The following is a 21,134-nucleotide window of genomic DNA, read 5'->3' as shown; positions in this document are numbered from 1 at the left end:
ATTGGGACTTCCCTGGTGGTGCAGTGGTTAAGACTCCACACTCCCAATGCAGAGGGCCCAGGTTCGATCCCTGGTCAGGGGACTAGATCCCACATGTATGCCACAACTAAGGAGCCTGCCTGCTGCAATTAAGGAGCCTGCAAGCCTCAACTAAGGAGCCAGTAGCTGCAACTAAGGAGCCCGCCTGCCACAACTAAGAGCGGGTGCAACAAAATAAATAAATAAATAAATATTAAAAAAAAAGAAGACAGTGCTATCTACTGGGGCTTCCTCCAGATACCCCAAAAGGAGGACTTCAGTGGTCTGGAGAAATGGAAGTGTTACTGAGTCCAAGCTCACTCTGCTCGCCGCACGACAGACGACAGGCCAATAAATCGGGAGACAAGGTGTTGAGGCAAGGAGTACGACTTTATTCGGAAAGCCGGCAGACTGAGAAGATGGCCAACTAAATTCTCCAAAAAACTATCTTATCGGGGTTTGGATGCCTGTTTCTTTTACAGAACGGGGCAGGGGTGCGGGGGGTGGGGCGGGGGGAGGAGATGAGGAAGTAAAGTAAAAAGGCCATACGTTTTGTAAATATCCCCTGGAATGGCCAGCCTCGGGGAGGGGATGTGTTAATTTCTTCTTACTTGCAGCCATCCACAGGTGGACAGGGTGAGGATGCTTCCCTGAACAAAGGCACTTTAGTTTAACATTCAGGCAGAGGGGCAGGGTTCCCCGAGGCATTATTAGGCCATTATGTATAGACAGTATCCTTTTAGTGAACAAAAGCAGCGGAAAGCAAAGGTTAATGTAAAAGAAACAGATCCAACATGTAGTCAGATTTGGCTCTCCCCTGTCACAGAAGTAAAGAAGAGGAGGATGGAGGGAAGCGATGAGAGCACAGAGAGAGGCCGGAGGAAGGAGCAAAGAATCCAAAACAGAGGGGAAGGCTGCCCTGGGAAACAGCAAAACCGGGCATGAAGATGGCTCTGGGGCACATATAGGCAAAAAGAACCTTAGGTAACCTCACCAAGATTCTCACGAGGCAGGAAGAGAGCTGGGGTCTCTAGTAGACATGTGAGTGAGAACAGCCAGTTCTCAGCAGCAGCCACTGGGGACAAATGACATCTCCATGAACGCCTGTGTGGATGGATGACCTTGAGAACTAGATACACCTGTACACACACACACTCACTCTCACTCTCTCTCTCTCTCTCACATACACATACACACTCACTCACAGCTGAGTACTAGATAAGACTCCAGGGCCTTAAACACAACCCCAGGGAAAGGGTAAAACCCTCAATTAGCTGTGTGAGGCCTATGGTGCCCAACCTCACCCGTGCAGATGGGACACTATGCTGATCTGGTAATCTGGTTTGCATCACCCTTATAGTTTCCCCTTCCCTCCTCACCACTCAAGCAGTTAGTTCTGTAACTGTTGCCTTGCAGTAGGAGTAAAGTAGATCACAGAGTGGAAGGTAGGAGAACTTGCAAACTATCCTGGATGCTGTGTTTCAAAAGCCCAAGCTCTTACAGACTTGACAGTCGAGGCCAGTGGCCTTCAAACTTTTGCTTCATGCCCCCGAAAAAACAGTTTTAAAAACTACACACTCTCTCATTCAGGACCAGCTACATAAACTGGAGTGCCTGGTACAAAATGAGAATGTGAGCCCGTTGCTCAAACATTATTAAGAATTTCAAAGGACTTCCCTGGCGGTCCAGTGGTTAAGGCTCCGTGCTTCCACTGCAGGGGGCGCAGGGTCGATCCTCCATGCTGCACAGCACGGCCAAAAAAAAAAAAAAGAGAGAGAGAGAGAATTTCAAGAAGGTGATGGCAGAAAGTTAAGCCAAGCTCAGAGCCCTTCCGAATAAGGGACCCTGAGTGGGTGTGCAGGTTGTACATCCATGAAGCTGGGCTTGCTCTCACACATTTTAAGGCTAGCATGTTAAAAAAATATATAAATGTAAGCAGTTGCAAAAGATGTGATTTTAGTACCTTGCATACATGCTTTAAAAATATTTTCTTACAGTTCTCAGAGCAGCATAATAAGTTAATTAAATGTATGAGAAAGGTCTGTCATGACTATTCATCAATATTGAATGGATAAACAAACTGTGGTACTTCCATACAATGGAATACCACTCGGTATTAAGGAGGAATGAGCTATGGATACACACTACAAAATGGATAAATTGCAAAATAATTATGCTGAGGGAAAGAAGTCAGGCAAAACAGAGCGCATACTGTATGAAAATGTAGAACATTCATAGAGACAGAAAGCAGATCAGTGGTTGCCTGGGGAGAGGGGAAGGAGTGGGAAGGAAAGATTACAGTCAGGTGGAGCCATGTGGCTGAAATCTCCCCAACAGAACGTGAGTGAAAGTGATGTATAGTCATTACTAGGTATTGCTCATAAAAACAGCCCAGGCAACCCTCGCTCTATCTTCTTTACCATCCTCTCATTGAATGGAGAGAACCTGGATGAGGGCGGAGCCACAAGACAGAGAGGGAGTGGACCCCTGAATGACTGCATGAAGCAAAGTCCCCTTCATCCAGCATTGATTTGTGACATGATCAAGAACTAAACTATTATGGTATTAACCCCCTGACATGTTGGGGTCAGTTGTTACAGCAGTTAGTCAACCCTGACTAATACAGAGTCCAATGTAATCTCCCTGCCACGAGATAGCTGGCTGGTTCCCTCAAAGTAAGGCTCCACCTGGGGGCTCAGGCTGGTTCCCTGAGGCTTGCAAATTGGGTTCAGCACAAAGAGTAGGCCAGCTGTGGGAGGGAGCAGTCCGTAATACTGGGCCAGTTTTCTCATAAACCCATAGAACAAGTCCTAAGATGGCTAGGCAAGGAGACTGCCTGATAGCCACAGAAGGAGCCAAACTGCCCACCAGGCTCTTAAGAAGTTCTTCTGTAGTGAGACCCTTTGGTGAATGTTCATCTGGTACACTAATAACCCTATGCTCTGAAGCCATTCTGGGCAGTCTATCCACATTTATCTTCCTCAAAACTTCTTGTCACTAAGCCTTCAGTCTGGTTCCTTCCAAGTCCCTGACCAACAGACTAAACCATTATCCAACGGCTAGGAATCAGTGCATCTTTACTTTGGGGCCTTTGGGCACACTTCCCTTTTCCAGGTCCCTCAGGCCTTCTCGGAGGAAGACTGGAAGACCCCAACAATCCATTTCCGGCCGGAGCCAACATAATGTGCAAAGCCGTTTATAAACAGGGCTTTAGATTATTCTTACTTAGTCAACCCATCACAAACAACTCTCCAGGAGACCATGAACATCAGTAGAAGGAGAGGAATGTAAACAACTTGCTCAGGCAACCTACTTGTGCCTTTAGGGCCTGCTGGACCCAGGCCATATATGTCGCTTCTTCTTCATGATGGAGTACTGCTAGCCACCCCTAATTCTATGACTAGGTAGATCAGATAACATGGTAGCTCAGGTCACGTGGTCACCTGCTATGCCATGGTCAGGCATCCAATTTCCACACACCCCGGAAGCAAGCCAGGAGATGTTTCTCAGAAGGAAAACAACTGTTGAACGAGGTCATAACTTTGCTCCAAAAGCCAATGCCTGAATATAAGGGCCAAAGGCAGAACTACCTACTTTGCAGCCTGATCCAGTAAGAAAACCTTCTCTTCTTGTATGGTCCCCCTTAAAGTTGATAGCTTTCAAGTGACCCAGTAATAGGTAAAAATAATATACCTAAATATGGTATATTTTATACCCAAGTAAAGAAGCCCACCAAGTACAGTACTGCTTTCTTAGTGGTCAGGAGTGTGATGTTCAGCAGCTTGTCCTTTATTTGGTGCAGAATATCAAAACACACCCCAGAACTCTAGATAGTTCACTGAGTAGATAGGCCCCTATATATTCGTGGGATTTATTATCTGCCCTCTGGCACACACATCATGCTTACCAAATCATCTAGGGTATCTGCTACTTCCTGTTCTCAAGGTCCTTCAGGATATTGTCATCAGCATCACAGTAGATTAGCCTGATATCCACTGAAATGGTGATTTGGTCAAAAATTCCTGTAAACTGAGTGTGTCCAGAGAGTGACATACCCCTGAAGCAAGACAGTAAAGGTCTACTGCTGCCCCTGCCAGAGGAACACAAACTTTTCCTGAGGTTTGGTATAGAATAAATAGCATTGACTAGGGTCTTCCCTGGTGGTCCAGTGGTTAAGACTCCGTGCTCCCAATGCAGGGTGCCCAGGTTCAATCCCTGGTCAGGGAACTAGATCCCACATGCTGCAACAAAGATCCCACATGTAGCAACGAAGATCCCACGTGCCGCAGCTAAGACCTGGCACAGCCATATAAACAAGTAAATATCTTTTTTAAAAAAGCATTGATCAGACCTATAATTGTGGGCCAACAATTGCACTGGTCTCCTCCAAGAATGACCACTCTGAAAAAGTCCCTCAGTTGGGTTCCCTACCAGAATGAGTTTATCATAATGCTCGGTCATGATTTAAGACCATCTATCTTCTCTGGCTTTGTGTTTTGTTTTTTTTTACTATTGCTTTTATAAATTTATTTATTTTATTTATTTATTTTTGGCTGCATTGGGTCTTCGTTGCAGCACGCGGGCTTTCTCTAGTTGCGGCGAGCGGGGGCTACTCTTTGTTGTGGTGCACAGGCTTCTCATTGAAGTGTCTTCTCTTGTTGCGGAGCACGGGCTCTAGGCGCAAGGGCTTCAGTAGTTGTAGCACGCGGGCACAGTAGTTGTGGCTTGTGGGCTCTAGAGCACAGGCTCAGTAGTTGTGGTGCATGGGCTTAGTTGCTCCACAGCATGTGGGATCTTCCCGGACCAGGGCTCGAACCCGTGTCCCCTGCATTGGCAGGCGGATTCTTAACCACTGTGCCACCGGGGAAGCCATATCTTCTCTGTTGATGTATGAATGGATAAAGAAAATGTGATATGGATAGATAGATAGATAGATCTTCTCTGTTGATGTATAAATGGATAAAGAAAATGTGATATAGATGGATAGATATCTGTATATATGTATATGTATATAAAGGAATATATAAATATCTACAATATATATAGGAATATATATGAGGAATATACAAAAAGTATATATATATAAAATATAAATATAAAGGAATATTATTCAGCCTTAAAAAAGAAGGAAATCTTGCCATTTGCAACAACACGGATGAAACTAGAGGACATTTTAAGTGAAACAAGCCAGTCGCAAAAAGATAAATATCGCATGATCTCACTTATATGTGGAATATTAAAAAAAAAAAAAAAAGGTAAACTCATAATAACAGAGAGTAGAATAGTGGCTACCAGAGGCTGGGGTGTAGGGAAAAGGGGAAGGTTTTTTTTAAGTAGAATGGTGGTTGCAAAGGGCTGAAGGGACAGGAGAATGGGGAGTTATTATTTAATGAGTACAGAGTTTCAGTTTTACAAGAAGAAAAGTGTGCTGGAGATAGACGGTGGTGATGGTTGCACAACAATATGAATGTACTTAATACCAATGAACTGTACACTTAGAAATGGTTAAGACAGTAAGTTTTATGTTACACAAATTTTACCACAATGAAAATAAATGAATGGGAAAAAATACCATCTATCCTCTGTTCTGGCCAAACTGAAGAGGTAATGTTGATATAGTGGGAATCACCCTGAATCTTTCAAATCTTTGATGGTGGCGCTAATCCCTGTAATGAGATGAAGTATTATTTTTTCATTTGGCAGTTAGGGAGAGCTCCAGGGCCTTCCATTTAGCCCTTCCTCTCAAAATAGTCCTTGCTCCCTTGGGTTGGGCCAATGTCAGAAATCTGCCCTTGTTGATGGATCAACAGCAACTCTACATATAACCACCATATGGTTTCAGGACACCACTGGCCCTGGCATGAGACAAGTTGCACTCAAAACTATTTTAAAAAATTTGTACTATACGCATGTCATATATTCAAAAAAGAAAGGGAGGGAAAATATCCCAATTTTAACAATTAAATACATAATCATTACATTTTTTTAATGTTCCTTTGCGTACCACTCAAAATCCTCTCGCGCACATACCACTTTTTTGGAAACACTGACCTAGTACATGCCCCAGTCATCTCATCTTTATCACACTTGTAATTGTGTATTTAAGTGTCCACTCTCCCCAACAGACTGAGAAGGTGTGTCTCGCTGTCCCAAGCACCAAACGCTGGACTCCCCGTGGACCATACACTGAAAATACGATTCTAGACAATCCCTTTGTCCCTTTCAGCTCAGGCTGTCCACGAGCCCATGAGTTCTGGCTGGCTGATGTTGAGCAACCATTTCGCCTTTTGCAGCCTCGGTTTTCTCCGCTGCAAAATGGGAACTACTGTACCTGCCACTCAGTGTAGGTCCGAGGACTCAGGTCATGGCTGTGAAAGTAGCGTAGCACTATAGAAATTACAAATTCACTCATCCATTTAACAGTTATTAAGCGCCCAGGGCCGTGCAGCACGATTACTACAGCGCACACCCTCCCCTCGCGCAGGTCTCATCCCTTGGATCCTGGGATGGGGAGGGCGTTTCCTCACCAGGTTCACTCTTCCGCGGAACTCCGGGTGGTGACCTTACTCAAAATGGCGCAGGCAGCCTCGGGGGCTAGTGCGGCGGCGCGGACTCCGCGTGCCCTCTGACCTGCTGGCAGCGGCGGAGGGGGAGTCGGGCGCCGCCATATTGGCTGTTGTCCTGCAAGGGGAGCGGCGGCGGCGGCGGCGGCGGAGGCGGAGGCAGAGGCGGAGGCGGTGGCGCGAGTGAAGCGAGGGAGCGGCGCGAGCAGCAGCATGACTCGGAGGCGGAGCAGGCCGAGTGGTGGCGCGGGCCGGCGCGAGCGGGCGCGGGCCGCGGGGCCGCAGAAGCCCCAGGCGCCGGAGCCCCCGCCGCCGCCGAGCCTGGAAGCAGGAGCGGGTGCAGGGCCCCCGGAGGCGCCGGCGGAGCCCTACCGCGACGGCCCCAGGGAGGAGGACGACCCCAATCTGGCTCCCGGTCCCCAGGTAGGAGCGAGCGAGGCGAGTCTGGCTGCTCGGGCTCTTTCACCTCCCCGGAGCGGGGCCGGGACGGGTTTGGGGATGGACCGTCCTCCCCCGGCTGGGGCCAGAGCCTTACCCCCTGGGCCAGGGCTGAGGCTTTCTCCCCCAAGGCGGGAGTGGAGTCTGGATCCTTTGGTCCAAAGCCGAGGCACGGCACGTCCTGTTCTCCTGAGACCAGGCTTCCTGCCCTCTCCGGCCGCCTCCGGGAAACGTTCTGGTCGCCCACCCACACTGGGACCGCGCACCAATCTTGAGGCCACAGCTTAGCTCTGTGCCCTTTACCTCCCCTGGGCCCACCTGCTTCCCCACCCACCCACAGGCCACCTCGGGGCGCTGGGGCCTGGAAGGCTGCAGCCTCTTCCCTCTGCCCCCGGGAGCGGCTCCACCCCTTCCCCTCGCTGCCCCCTCAGCAGCTGTGCCCCCAGCATATGTCTCCCGGGGCCTCCCTCCTCTCCTTGCCCAGCAGAGCAGTTGCAGCAGACAGTCAGGCTGCCCAGAAGACTATTTGGTGGGGCTCCTGCACCGAGGTGGAAACCCAGCAAAACCTGCTCTTTCTCCCCTGTATACCCCCGACCTACAAGGCGGCCCACCCAGACCCTCAGATCCCTGGGTTTGGCGAATCCTGCTGAGAGTGAGCAGTAGGAGGACTCTCCAAAGCTTCCAGTTTGCCACCTGGGAGAAGGTCACTTTGATTTGAGCAAAGGAGATAATAGGAGGTACCCTGCCGGTGTTCACTGCGAAGCTGGGGTGGCATGAGCCACAGTTGCTCTGGGAGGGTTATGGCATCTGGGGCTGGGTGGCTCGCCCTAAGCTTGCTCTGACAAAAGAGTTTTGAGTTGGTTTTTTGGATGAGCCTGCCAAGGAAGGCAGGCTCCTGCAGGAGTCTTGGAGGGTCGGATGCAGCGCCGGATGAGGATGAGGCGTGGCAGAAGATGCGTTTGGCTCTGCAGACACTGCATCGGGCAGCAGGGGACTCTGGGAGGCTGGTGCAGCCAGAAGGCATGGCTCTTGACAGCTTTCTAGTAGAATCTCTGGAATTGTGCATGTGAGTGGGGATGCTGTTTGGGGTACCATTCCCAGAAAGCCTTCCCTGACCTCCCCAGTTGCGTGAGGTGCCCCCTATGTCCCACAGCCCCGTGTGCTCCCTTCCGGTAGCACTCCCCATTCTACAATGAGATAGTGGTAGCACTCCCCATTCTACAATGAGATAGTCTGTTGATGTGTCTGTGCCCCGCCCCCCCTCCCTGAACTTTGAACTCCCCTGGGGCACAGATCATGCCATCTATCCCTGATCCTCCACACCTAGCCCTGGGCCTTGCTGACACAGAGTAGGAATAATTAGGTGAATGAGAGAGAATGAATCCGTTGAGAACGTGTACTTATTGTAACCCAGTTTTGATACTGGTCTCCTTTTTGTGTCTCAGATTACAATCAGATTTTTAATTAATGAAGATGTCACCACTTATTGAGTGTCAGAAGCCCCACCTTCATCCCCACCCCTACCCTGGGCTGAGACTGGTTCCAAAGGATTTGACTCCTCAGGTTGGACCCCACCCTTGCCTGGTCTGAGGTCCCACCCTGAAGCTGCTTTCCCCTCTAGCCTTCTCTTTCCCTTCTCTGGGCCCCCTGGGAGTGCTGTTCTCCAGAAGGGGATAGTGGGGGAGGAGAGAGCCAGGGAGTTGTCTTCTCTCTTTCCCATTCAGGGTCTCCTGCCACTTAACCAGCCTATAGTATTCATGGCCAGAAAGTTTGGTTGATGGCTTAACCATTTAGTTTTTATATAGGACACAACTTTAACATGTAGGTTCCTACCTACTCCACTGCTTGACCTGCCAATTCATTCATTTATTCATGCTAGGCACTTTACATACCTTCCCACTACCCCTGTGTTCTCCTCAGCATTTAGCACAAAGTGATGAGTTAGCTATTGGTGTAATTATTGGTCTGCTTTTGCTGTGTAAACTCTGAGAGTGCAGGAACCAAGTCAGTCACCATTGTACCCCTATGCCTGGCGGTTAACAAATTTTAATGAATGAACTGAAGGATATAAATACTATTAACCCCATTTTTCAGATGAAGAAACAGAAACTCAGAGAAGCTAAACATTTGCCCAAATAACTCCTACTATAGGTGCCCCCACTACCACCAAAAACAGGACACTCTGTGTACTGTGGGGTATTTAACAGGGCATTTTTTTACTCTAGCCACAATAGGTGAAACAAACTGACAAACTCTCCTCTGATTGTGCCCCATTTTTGTTGGGGAAGGGGGTTCTGGGTGCCAGAAGCAGGCCTTTGTGCCTTGGTGAAAAGCACCTGCTGAAAGAATTGGGATCAGTCATTGCTCTACCCACAGGCATACCTTTGGTGAGGATCTCTGGCTCCCACCACCACTTAGAACCCTATCTTAAAAACTTAGAGTGGGTAAGTAAGGTGAAATTCAGTGTCATATGCCAAACCGAAGCCAAAGATGGCAAATGAGATCACTTTCAGTCCACATACAGGTTTAAATGCCTCAAGTCACATGTAGTTTTGTTTCTGTTTTTGTTTTGATTTGAGCCAGTATTTTTAAAAATCAAAGGTTTCCCGCAAAACTGGATTTGTGCCATCTCTTAAAACAAAATCTGGTGCTCCTGGGCCCACATTTCCAGGAGGCAGTAATCTGCAGTCTCTGAGAAGTGTCTGCCCTCTTTATCATATGAAGGACACCTGATCTGTGCCAGGCCTTGGGCCAGCTGGAAATGCAGAAGTGAATCAGCCGTGGTCCCTCCTCACAAGGGGCTCATTTGGTCTAGAGAACAAGTATATAGTAGTTTGTGGTGAGGCTAGAAGATCATTACTTCCTCTGAGTTAAGGCTCATAGGCCACTCTGGTTGCATCCAGTTTCCTTTGCTCATTTTCATAACCTGTACACATTTAAATGCAGGACTTTGAGCTTAATTGGAATCCCAAAAGTCCTTACTTCTAATTGATTAGACCACTAAACTACATTGATACATTCACTAAAAACCCAAATCCTCATTTATTTCACAAGAAGACTAAAACAGTTACAGCCTTCTTAGCAAAGAAAAAAAAACAAACCCAACTTACAAAGCAGTTGGAGGAGGCAGTGAGACGTAGTATTTAATGTTACAGACTTGGGGTGAGCTTCCTGCTCAGTCTCCTAGCTTTGTTGCTGTGGGCATGTTTCTTCCCTTCTTTAAGCCTCTTCCACAGCTTCACCAGAGAATGTGGAGCAACCCACATAGCACCTAGTGCTCCTCACGCCAGAGCTAGAATTGGATGTGGCGTGTGGCAGGGAGCCATTTGGCCATCCAAAGCCTGAGTGTTCTCACCTGCCAGCTCTGCTGGCTGTCTCTAGTTCTCTTGGACCACTCAGCTTGTAGTCCAGGTGCACACTCAGTAAACCCCCGGGAGACTTGCTAGACTGTAAACTGGCATTTACTTGGTGGGGGTTGAGCTCATCCTGCCCTTCCCATTTCTCATCTCTACAGCATCACCTGGGACTTTGCCCAGCCTAGTTTAAAGGAACTGTAGAGACCTGGCTCCCCCACTGCTCAGAGTTAAACCTGCTCCCTCATGGGACTGGAGCAGATGATCAGCCAGTATCTTTATTAAAATCATCTCATTATGTTTAATCCACTCAGCAAGTATTAACGACCTCTGTGCCAAGGCCTTTATTTGGGGCACACAGATGAATGAGATAATCCCTATACCCTGAGACTTCCCCCTTAAAATCACTGCCCACCCAGCCATTTTCATTGCAGTTAGGAAGAAATGGTACTGAGGAGAGATCCTTGTCACCTCTGGTTCTTTGTAAGCCAGTAGAGATTCACTATGTAGAAATGCCAAAAGTCTTTTTAAGATGAAGACTTACCTACTAAGATTTTAAAATTTTAAGTTTCCGGACTTCCCTGGTGGTCCAGTGGTTAAGATTCGAGCTTCCAATGCAGGGGGCATGGGTTCATTCCTGGTCAGGGAACTAAGATCCCACATACCATGTGGTACAGCGCAAAAAAAAAAAAAAAAAAAGTAATTAAAATTTTAAATTTCCTTAAAATGTCCCAGAGCTATAAGCTAAATAAATGATATCAGATGTACTATTAAGATCCTAACACCTTTACTTACTAAACCTAGAATTTTTGAGAGCATGGGCTATGTTTTAATTTATTTTTGGTGTATTTATTACGCATGGTCCTATGTGTTTAATGAATGGCTGTTAAACTAAAGTATAATAAAAGAGATGTTAGGTTTCTAGCACTTTGTTCTTATCTGCCCGCACTGCTAGGCCAGGCTGGCAGTCACTCATTCATTCAGGCACATTGCACACACACCATGCCCAGCCTTCCTCTCACCTGACCTGGCGTTCATTTATTCTACCAACACTAATGGACACCTGATCTGTGCCAGGCCCTGGGCTAGCTGGGAATGCAGAAGTGAATCAGACATGGTCCCTGCCCACAGGGGCTCATGGTCTAAAGAACATGCATATAATAATTGCAGTTAGGCTAGAAGAGCATCACTTCCTCTGAGTTGAGTCAAATCCTAGATCCTAGTACACGCCTTTAGAAGTATTTCAGCCTTTTGGTTTTTTTTTTATGTGTAAAATGACAGTGATGCTGGGCTCACACTAGGGTTCAGCAAGTACTGCATGTCAAGCACTGAGCACAAGTGGTAGCTGTGATTATTATAGATGCTTTGTTCTGAGGATGCACAGACGTGATAGCCTAGACAAAGCTTCTCAGAGCTGAGGCTTCAAGGTCAAGTAGAAGGTCCTCCAGAGAAGGTGAGAGAAAGTGTCTAACCAAAGCAAACAGCATAGACAAAGACCCAGAGGCCAGAACTGCCCAGGTCATGGAGAGTGGTGAGAGGTCTGGCTGGAGAGTTTAGCAGGTTCTTGAAAACCAAGAGGTTTGGGCTTTATCCTGTAGGCAATGAGGAATCAATGAAAGGTTTTAAGTAGGAAAGTGTGATGTGCTTCATTAAATTCTCTCTGATAGCATGGAAGTAATTCTCAGTGGGAGAAGCAGCTGTGATTGCTTGATTCTACCTCTCCCTCACCCCAGCCTAACTAATAATCAGATCCTTTGTGCTTTGCTGGACCCTATCCCAGACCTAGAGTCTTTAGGTCTGGAGCCCAGGATCTATTGTTATTAAACTGCCCCAGGTGATTCTGATGTGTGGCTGGGTCTGGGAATTGCTGAACTGAGGGTGCCATGGGGATCTTTGCGGAGGCCTAGGCTATTCTTTAAAGAATGGGGCTTCCTGGGGGAGGAGAGAGCTTTTCCATAAGCAGGAGAAGAAACAGCCTTAGTTTTTTAAAAAACAAACTTTTCCCAGTTCTCCAGTTGTTGCCCATATTCTCCAACTGCTAATCTTTCTTCGTGTATTGAAACACATGCTGCCACCTCTACTAAATGATTGGGATGCAGTGATTCATGAGACACAGGCCCTGCCCTTGAAAAGCTGTCTTCTGTGGAGAAGACAGATTTTAATAATCAGGATACACGTGATAAGCTCTCTACAAGAGACATGTAAAAAAATGTTAGGGCATCCCAGAGCAAAGCACAGTTTATTTTGCCTGTGGACTTAGGAGAATGTAACACCCAAATTGAGCCTAAAAAGGAAGAGGCAGAGGGAACAGTATGAGTGAAGATGTGAGTGCTTATGTATTGGAGAAAGGGAATGGATATTGTGGAAAGGAGTGGTTAATGGTTCTTCGTGGCAGAATATGCAGAGCAGAGAAGGACTGAGGAGAGGCATGCTTGTGTCCCGGGAAAGGCCCAGTGTTTGCACCCTTCAGTTCTGTGCCCATGTTCCCACCCTCATCCTTCAGACTCTAGGTGGATGAACATGGTGCAGTCCTATAGGCCACCTGTCCTTTATTTCCTACCCAAGGCTCTTAGCTATCCAGATCCCTTTGTGGTTTCCCCCTCCATTCTGAAGTGAATAGATATAGGGAAACTAAGGCAGAAAGAAGGGCCCGGAAATATTGAAGGTTCTTATTAGGAAGTTGCAGCAAGAGAATGTGGGCTGAGGGGTGGGGGGGCGGGGGTCAAAGAGACCTTGAAGGTCACCTGTCTAGTCTTCTGTCCTGTGCTTCAAGTAATAACTTTGGATTGGGCAAGTCTCACTTAGTAAGTTTCCCTGTCATTTCTTCCAGGACAGAAGAGGAAAGAAACTAACGGGTATTGAGCACCTACTGTGTGCCAGGCCCAGGCCAGGTACTTTATATAATTTATTTCCTTCTGTCCTCACAACTCTGTGAAGTATGGTTTTATTCTCATTTCATAAATGAGGAAATTGAGGCTCAAAGAAATTCAGTAATAATCCAAGATCATACTGAAAATGGCAGAACTGGGATTTGAACTCACAACAGTCTGTCTCCAAAGTTCATACTCTTCCACCCATGAGAACTCTGTGTTGCCATTACAGAGTAGTCGGTAATAAGGTTTGCCCAAGGTTCCAGGTAAATAAGAAGCAGCTTAGGCCTTCCTGTTGCTGATTGCACCCAGGAGGCAGGTTTGACAGATGAACTAGCCTTGGTGGGTAGAGGGCCCCTGGGGTCAGAAAGACTCACTGCCCTATCCTTGACTCAGCTTGTACAACTGAAGAGAGTTCTCCACAAAGTGGCTTTATGTTGTGAAACTACTGTCTTACCTCCTGGAAGGACCTGAGCCAACAGCCTGAGTGGGAGTTTGGGTGAAAGCTCCAGGGCACTGAGGTTGTATCAGCTCCCTAAGAATTAACTACACCTCTGATGGCCAGCAGTAGAATGGTCTGAGATTCTTAGCACTGATGCCCTCCCATTAGTGGCCTGGAGTGACGCAGCCATGCCTTTTCAACATGGTATGTCGGGAAAGGGGCTGTTTGGCTGTGTTTTAGTTTCTATCCTTTGTGTAGAGCAGCTGAGACATGAGCCAGATGGGCTTTAAGGATTCGTTCATTTATTCAATGAATACCTACTATGTGCCGGGCCCAAGCCAAGCCTAGTTCCTGGACACACTTAAATGGCCGCAGTCTACTCCCTGCCCCCAAAGAGCTCCCATTCTACCAGGATTTGGAGTAAGCAAAGGATATGTCTATGGCACAATGTGATAGGTGCTATACTGAAATAATTCTACTCAGCCTGGTCCAGCAAAAGCTTCAGCGACCTTTGACCAAGATTTTAGGGGATAAGTAGGAATTTCGTGAGGAGTAAAGCTGAGGTGCTGGGGTTTGAAGGGGCAAGGTGTATCTGAGGAACAGTATGAGTAGAACCTATGGCTCTCAGGTGTTAAGCGTGGAAATGGAGTATGGAGAGGTCAGCTGGGGCCGAGTTATAAATGCCAGGGGCCAAAGGGTGCCATGGTAGCGAGCTCCACCAGAAAGGAGCCTAGAGATCAAAGAGAGACCAAGGTAGGAAAGAGGAGGTAAAGGAAAGAGATCCTCAAACTGGATAGGTATGTGAGAAGGCACATAATAAGCTTATATTAAGTAGAGAAGCCCAGTGTCCTAATCAGTTTTTAATTTATGTATTATTTTGTTTATTAATTATAATTGTATGTTATTTTAATATGCGTTCCTGCCTGATTCTCCAAAATGAATATGAGGCATCCTGGGAGTTTGGGAGCATTGACAACCCCGTGCATGAACCTGCCTGGTTTACGCATGTGTTCTTAAGGCAGGAACTCTATGGTTCCCAGCACCTAGCACAATGGTTGGCACCAGGTAGGGGCCCTGAGAATGTTTGTTGAATGAGGGAGTGAATGGGTGAATGGAAGAGTGAGTGGTAATGACTGAGCTGATAAGTTTTTCTAGGCTGGGGATTAATCATTTTCTCTGCTTTTGGAAGGGAATTTTAACTGTTGTCCTCTGCCTGCCTCAGTGACAAGGAGGCTTTTGGAGTTGGGTGACTTGAGAGTAGAGTGCTCTACTGGGCCACTTCAGAATAGAATTTGGAAACTGTTGCAGGGCTGCTGGTTAGATACAGCATGTGTCTTGGGGGAATCCTCTCAAACATACACAAACTCTTGGGAGTAAAAAGAATCCATGAAAGGAATGAGAGCAGGTTTGGTTCTGGAAATTAGATCCAGCTTCAAGAGCAGTCCTTGACAGCCATCTGGCCTAGTGACACATAATTCCCAAGTTGTGGCCAGAAAGTCTGAAGTGCAAAATTTACTCATGCCCCCAAAAAGCTATCCAGATATGCCATGAACTGCTATATGGTTGTTAATAATCACTATTGCTTATAGTGCACCCACTGGGTGACAGGCACTGTTAGATGCTTTACATCAGCAGTTCTCAAAGTGTTTGGTCTTGGGACCCTTTTACATTCCTAAAAAACTTTGAGGACCCGAAAGAGCTTTTGTTGGTTAAACTATTGATATTTACCAAATTAAGTATTAAAGCTGAGAAAGTTCAAAAATATTTAGTTACTAATTCATTGCAGAATAACAATATTAAACCTATCACATTAACATAAATAACTTTAAATTAAAAATAACAATTTTCCAAAAAAATTAGTGAGAAAAATGGTCTTGTTTTCACTTTTGCAAATTTATGTCTGCCTTAATAGAAAGAAGTTAGATTCTCATATATGCTTCTGTATTCAATCTGTTGCAATACATTATTTTGATTGAAGTATGTTTTAAAAAAAATCCAACCTGACACAGATACGTAGTTGGAAAGAGAAAAGTATTTTGATAGCCTTTCCAGATGATTGTTTGTATTCTTCTTTGCAATGTGGAATCTGAGACCATAGCAGTAAAGTCTTTATACTCATTTACATTAAAATCTGTTGGTTCACCTAACACTTTGAGCGGACTTTACACCAGTGCATGATTCTGTAACATTATGCTTTGATCATTTGGAAAGTAGGTTCACTGAGTTATGTATATCTTCCAAATGTTTTCCTGTTTCATTTTATAATATCGGAAGATAACATTTGTTAATATCACCATCAATTTCATCATAAAGTCTTTAAGTATTGGGAAGCTGTCAAGCTCATTGTTGTAGATACAACTTTTCCAAAATTCTAATTTTCTCCTAAAGCTTGAATTTTATCATTGACCATAAATACAGAGTTGTTTTCCTTGAAGTGACAGTCTCGTTTTGGTCATTTTTTGAGAAAATGTCTGCCAATAACCCAAGTTTGAATAACCGTAGTTTGTCAGTCAGTCATTCTTTGAAGTAAAAATGGTGTTCCATGAAAAAATTGGCTTCCCCTTTCTTTGATTTTATCTCTTTTTTCACAGGAAAAACTAGAATGTCTTAGCATAATGCTTCTCAGACAAAGACAGAAAAGTCTTGGGCCTGGTCAGGTGAGGGAGCAGGTACTGGTTTTAATGGCTGCACATGCCAGCCTCCTGGGCTGGGAGTGGCCACAGTCTAGGGTTCCCCTGGCTCATTGACTGCTCTGGGGATGTGCGTGCTACAACACCGATCCCCTGTGTGAGTAACCCCACACTGTCCAGAGATTTGGGGTTTGCTCAGAGAATGAAGCAGAATTATCTTGGAGCTTTTTTGAGCAGATCCCAAATCTAGAGAACCACTAGAACCTTTCCTTTCTCTCCTCCATGTTTTACCTAAGGCTAGACCGGAATCTGGAGAGGCTCTGAATTTAAACTGAGGTAAGAAGGAATAAGTAGCTGTTGCCCAGGGTTGCTGGATTTAAGAATCAGTTCCATCAGCCTTTGTGATGAAGAAACATGGTTGGAATTTTCATTCATTCGATAAACATTTATTGATTATGTTATTCATGTGGGAATCCTGTGCCAGGTGCTAAAAAGTACAGCTTGAGAACAGCTAGTTGAAAGCCTGAATTGACTACAGGGGATAAGAAGTCATGATTGCCAGGAATTTGGAAAATGGCAGGAGATTGCAGTCAAAGGGAACTGTGAACCAAGAGCTTTTCTCTGCCAAAGCAAAAATTTGAAAAATCTGGTAGTATTAACTGTATATAATATCTCCAGGGATTGGAATTCCCACAACCCTCTGGCAATTAAAGTAGAGATGAAAATGTCAGAGGGAAAAGTCCCCAGGCTCCACTGGGAGTTTTACCCAGGGGTAGGCACCAAAGATTAGAGTTAAGACAGCTTTGAGGGTGGCCCCCAGAACTACCTGGGCCTAGAAAGAAAGAATCTAGTATACCAAACTCAAGACAGTGGATAAGCTAGTTTCCAGTGTAGACTTATTAAGAACAGACCAGCCAAGGGGCCTAGATAATAGATTGAATACCTCCTGTATGGATCCCTTGAGCTAAGTGCTTTGCATCTCTAATGTCACTTAATCCTCTGGGCAACCTTATGCAATGTAGGTGGTATATCCCTGCTTCAGATTGTACTTAATTAGCTTTCCAGGCCCTGTGTTTCTTCCTTTAACTAGAAAGACAGCCTGCCCTGTAAATTCACTTCCATTGATGGCTATTCTTATTTATCATGTGTACCATTTTGGCTCTAGGGAAAGTCATGTTATTTCCATGAATGTGGAAACTCATTGTAATCCCCAAGGAATGCAATCTTCCACTCTTCCACACTTGAGATTGGAACCATTTGGGTGGAGGTCCAGGGTGGGGAGATGGCCTTTTTCTGTGGGAAACAGTAATTTCAAGCAATGTCTCACCAAACTGCCTGCCAGCTGTATTGCCATGGGGACACTTAACAAATCTGATTTAGCCACTATGTGCCCAGCTGAGCCTGTGCCCTGTGCTGTACTGTGAGGGATCCAGACAAGAATCAGATCTGGTACTTGCCTTCTAAGAGCACATCTAGTAGAAGGGACAGATAAATAAGTTAAGTGGAAGGCACAGATGTTGTAGCAAAGGCACAATGTGCTGTGGGGATATAGGAAGGAGAGGTGAATTATAAGAGGGAATCTCTAGGAAAGCTTGGGTGAGATTGGACCTAAGCTGGGCCTTATTTAAGCCTTGCCCTTCTACTTATTGGTAAATGTGGGGAGGAAGGGGGTTTTAGGCAGAGGATCCCCTTTAGCAAAGGCATGACATAGGAGAGTACAGAAAGTATTTGGGGGACTTAAGGAATGACTTCATGGAGTGAGGACAGATTAAGATGCCTAAAAATCACCTTCAGTTCATTGCATGTGAGAGACTCTTGCATTCTCTTAAAATACAGTGATTGTATATTCTATATTTTCAATCATAATCCTGATTTTAAATACTATTTCCCATTGCCCCCATCATGTTCATAATTAGTGCCATATGTTGAGCAACATATATGCCTGGCACTAGGTGCTTTATCACAATGCTCACAGCCAACTCTGCAAGTCAGGACTTAATCCCATTTTATAGTTGGAGAGACGTAGAATAAGTAGAACTTGCCCAGCATTATACAGCTGGTAAGTGATGGAGGCCCAGGATTAATGCCAAAGCGAGTGTTATTTCTACTACACCCCAGCACCTCCCACAAGTACTCTGGCACTAAGTACAGTCACATTGATTACACATTTAACTTATAAGAATTCTGTTTTCACTTTTAAAAGAAAACAGAAAAAATCACTTATTACACATTGTCATTTACATTATACATTTGAATTCTTGGTTGTACCTACAAAACCATATATACTGTACTTTACAGGCTATATAAAAAATTTCGAGAATAATTTTACTCATACAAGATTTTCATCTTATGTAATAACTATAGAACCTAACACTGAAATGAAATGAAACTCCATTGTAGTAAAATTACACGTCCTGGTGTTTGCCTTAAAAATATGGTCACTTTTCTATTTCTCACAGGGAAAGGGACTTGGGCATTGACTTCACCTCCTCCTTCTGGAGTTACTGTGGCATTTTGTAGCTATGGAAAGTTTCCTGGGTACACATCTCAGAAAGGCTTCCCTTGCCGTAACTTATCTGAACACCATCCTTCTCCATCAGCCTTCCACCCTTTCCATGAGATACTCATCACCAATGGGTTCTAGAAACCTATATTCTTTTGCAGCTGCCATTAAGCAGCTGACTTGCTCACTGAAATGTCCCCTTGGCACAGACTGTTTAGGCAGCATCTCACATGAGTTCCATATGTAAGATTCCTTTCTTTCTCTCTCTGGTATTCTTTTCCAAGGTCCTTGTACTTCCGTAAATGTTTCAGTATGCTCCTGGTACTGCTGTTTGATTCCTTTCTTTTTCTAGAAACCAGGGACCCAGGTCAGTGTAATTGTAACATTACAGATTTAAGGATACCCTGATGCCAACTTATTGTGAGAAGGTGATTTTATTCGAAAAAGATGATGCCATTTATTTTATTAGTAGGATGAAAATGATACCCTTATTAATGCCTTTGCTTAGGCTTCTGCAAATACCTGTTACCTAGTGGTGGGTAAGTTTGGAAGGTATATCAGTTAACTACTGCGTGTAACAAACCACCCCAAAACTTAGTGGCTTAAAACAATACTATTTATTATTTGTCATGAGTCTCTGGGTTGACTGGGTGTTTCTGCTGATCGGGGCCTACTTGGCTGATCTCAGCTGTGCTCACTCGTGTATCTGATCTGCTGGCCAATCAGCTGGGAAGACTCAGTTTTCCCCACATGTCTCTCACATCCCTTCAGCAGCTAGCCTGGTCATGCTTACATGGCATGGCAGGGGTGCGAGAGCGAGCAAGACCAGCCATGCAAGGAGGCAAGTAGAAATGCATACACACTTTTCAAGCTTATGCTGGCAGCATGTTTGCTAACATCCCGTTGGCTGAAGAAAGTGACATGACTGTCAGAGTGAGAAGGGACTATAGTACAAAGCTGCAGGATATAGGAAAGCCATTAATTGGGGTCATTAGACACAATCAGTCTCCCAGTCAGTACCCCTCAATGTGATAGAAAACCTATAGACTTATATTTCTAGGTGAAGTTTGTCCTAGAAGGGAAAAAAAAATCCAAATAATAATTACTGTGTACTGGGACCATGCTATCGGCACGCACAGGGCTAGGCACTTTCCCTATCTAGGCACCAACCCTCACAACAACTCTGCAAGGTAGGTAGGAAATCAGAGCTCAGGAAGTTCAATAACTTGCTCAAGGTCACCCAGCTAATTTGTGGTCAGGGAAGGATTAGAATGCGTGTCAGTCTGACCCCCAAAGCCCAGGGTTTTTTCACCATACCTCACTGCCTCTCAGAAGCACCAGGGTTTGCCTTACCCTCCAACTCAGTTTTCAGCTGAGTTGATACTCTTTGACTGGCTCCTCCAAAATGCTGCTGTGATCCTAATGGAAGTGTGCAGCTCTTCAGGAAACCTACATGTTCCCCCAAACTGCGTTAACAAACATTTTTTCTTTCAGGTGGGGATTGGTCTATAGACTTCACAGACACCCAAGGATTGTGGCGTCTTCCAGACATGCCAGAGAAGGAAGGGCCATCTTCTCATTAACCTTCAAGATTTGGGGACATTGGGGCATTAGGGCATTTGAGCATGAGCTTTGGAGTCACCCTCACTAGGGTTCAAATCCTAGTTCACTCACTAACTCTATAACCTTGGGCAACTTATTTAACTTCTTGAAATCTGTTTCTTCTTTTAAAAAAAAGAGAAGAATGATAATACCTAGCTTGCAGAGCTGTTACAAGGACTAAAATTAGGTAAATAAAGTGCCTAACCCAGTGCCTGGCACGTAATAAGTGACGTCATTAGTATTGTTAATATTATTTCTAAGCAGAGCCCTTCCCCTTCTGGGAAACCCTGTTTCTGTCTGTTGGACAGGTTCCCCCCACCTCCAGCCAGTCTGTGCAGACTTGCTGCCTGCTGTGTCACCGGGAACGCAAAGGCTGGGAAGAAGGCCCTTCCCAAAATGGACTGGTGTTGCAGGGTGAGAAGCTGCCCCCTGACTTCATGCCAAAGCTCGTCAAGAATCTCCTAGGCGAGATGCCTCTATGGGTCTGCCAGAGTTGCCGAAAGAGCATGGAGGAAGATGAAAGGCAGACAGGTCGAGAACATGCAGTGGCGGTAGGTAACCGCTGAGAAGGGGTCCCTGAATGCAGGAGCGCTGCCTGCCCAAAGAAGTCAGGCTGCTGAGCTGTTGCTGCCTTGTCCTCTCAGGTGGCTCTCCTTAGGCAGCACCTACGCCCAGGTGCCAAGAGGCTGCTGGGCTGCATCCACACAGCATTAGC

At 45.7% G+C, this 21,134-nt stretch overlaps 1 protein-coding gene across 14 annotated transcripts in view; it reads left to right on the top strand.

Moving 5' to 3' along the window:
• Positions 1-6,705: 6,705 nt before the first annotated feature.
• FAM193B (family with sequence similarity 193 member B) overlaps positions 6,706-21,134 on the top strand; it is a 31,434-nt gene continuing 17,005 nt past the window's right edge. For 4 of the 14 annotated variants that reach the window (XM_061190006.1, XM_061190004.1, XM_061190005.1 and 1 more), the window contains exons 1-2: positions 6,706-7,004; positions 20,728-20,970. In XM_061190006.1, coding sequence (XP_061045989.1) covers positions 6,795-7,004; positions 20,728-20,970 — 453 coding nt within the window. In that variant the 5' untranslated portion in view covers positions 6,706-6,794. Of the gene's footprint in view, positions 7,005-7,503; positions 8,086-8,464; positions 8,583-13,202; positions 13,264-20,727; positions 20,971-21,134 lie in introns of all 14 variants that reach the window. The other 10 variants (XM_061190011.1, XM_061190008.1, XM_061190014.1 and 7 more) reach the window with 10 other exon arrangements.

This window comes from Eubalaena glacialis, chromosome 4 (genome assembly GCF_028564815.1).
Source record: "Eubalaena glacialis isolate mEubGla1 chromosome 4, mEubGla1.1.hap2.+ XY, whole genome shotgun sequence".
In the NCBI taxonomy this organism is placed as follows: Eukaryota; Metazoa; Chordata; class Mammalia; order Artiodactyla; family Balaenidae; genus Eubalaena; species Eubalaena glacialis.
The sequence above is the reverse complement of the archived record's forward strand: the minus strand, read 5'-3'. Positions and strand labels throughout refer to the sequence as shown.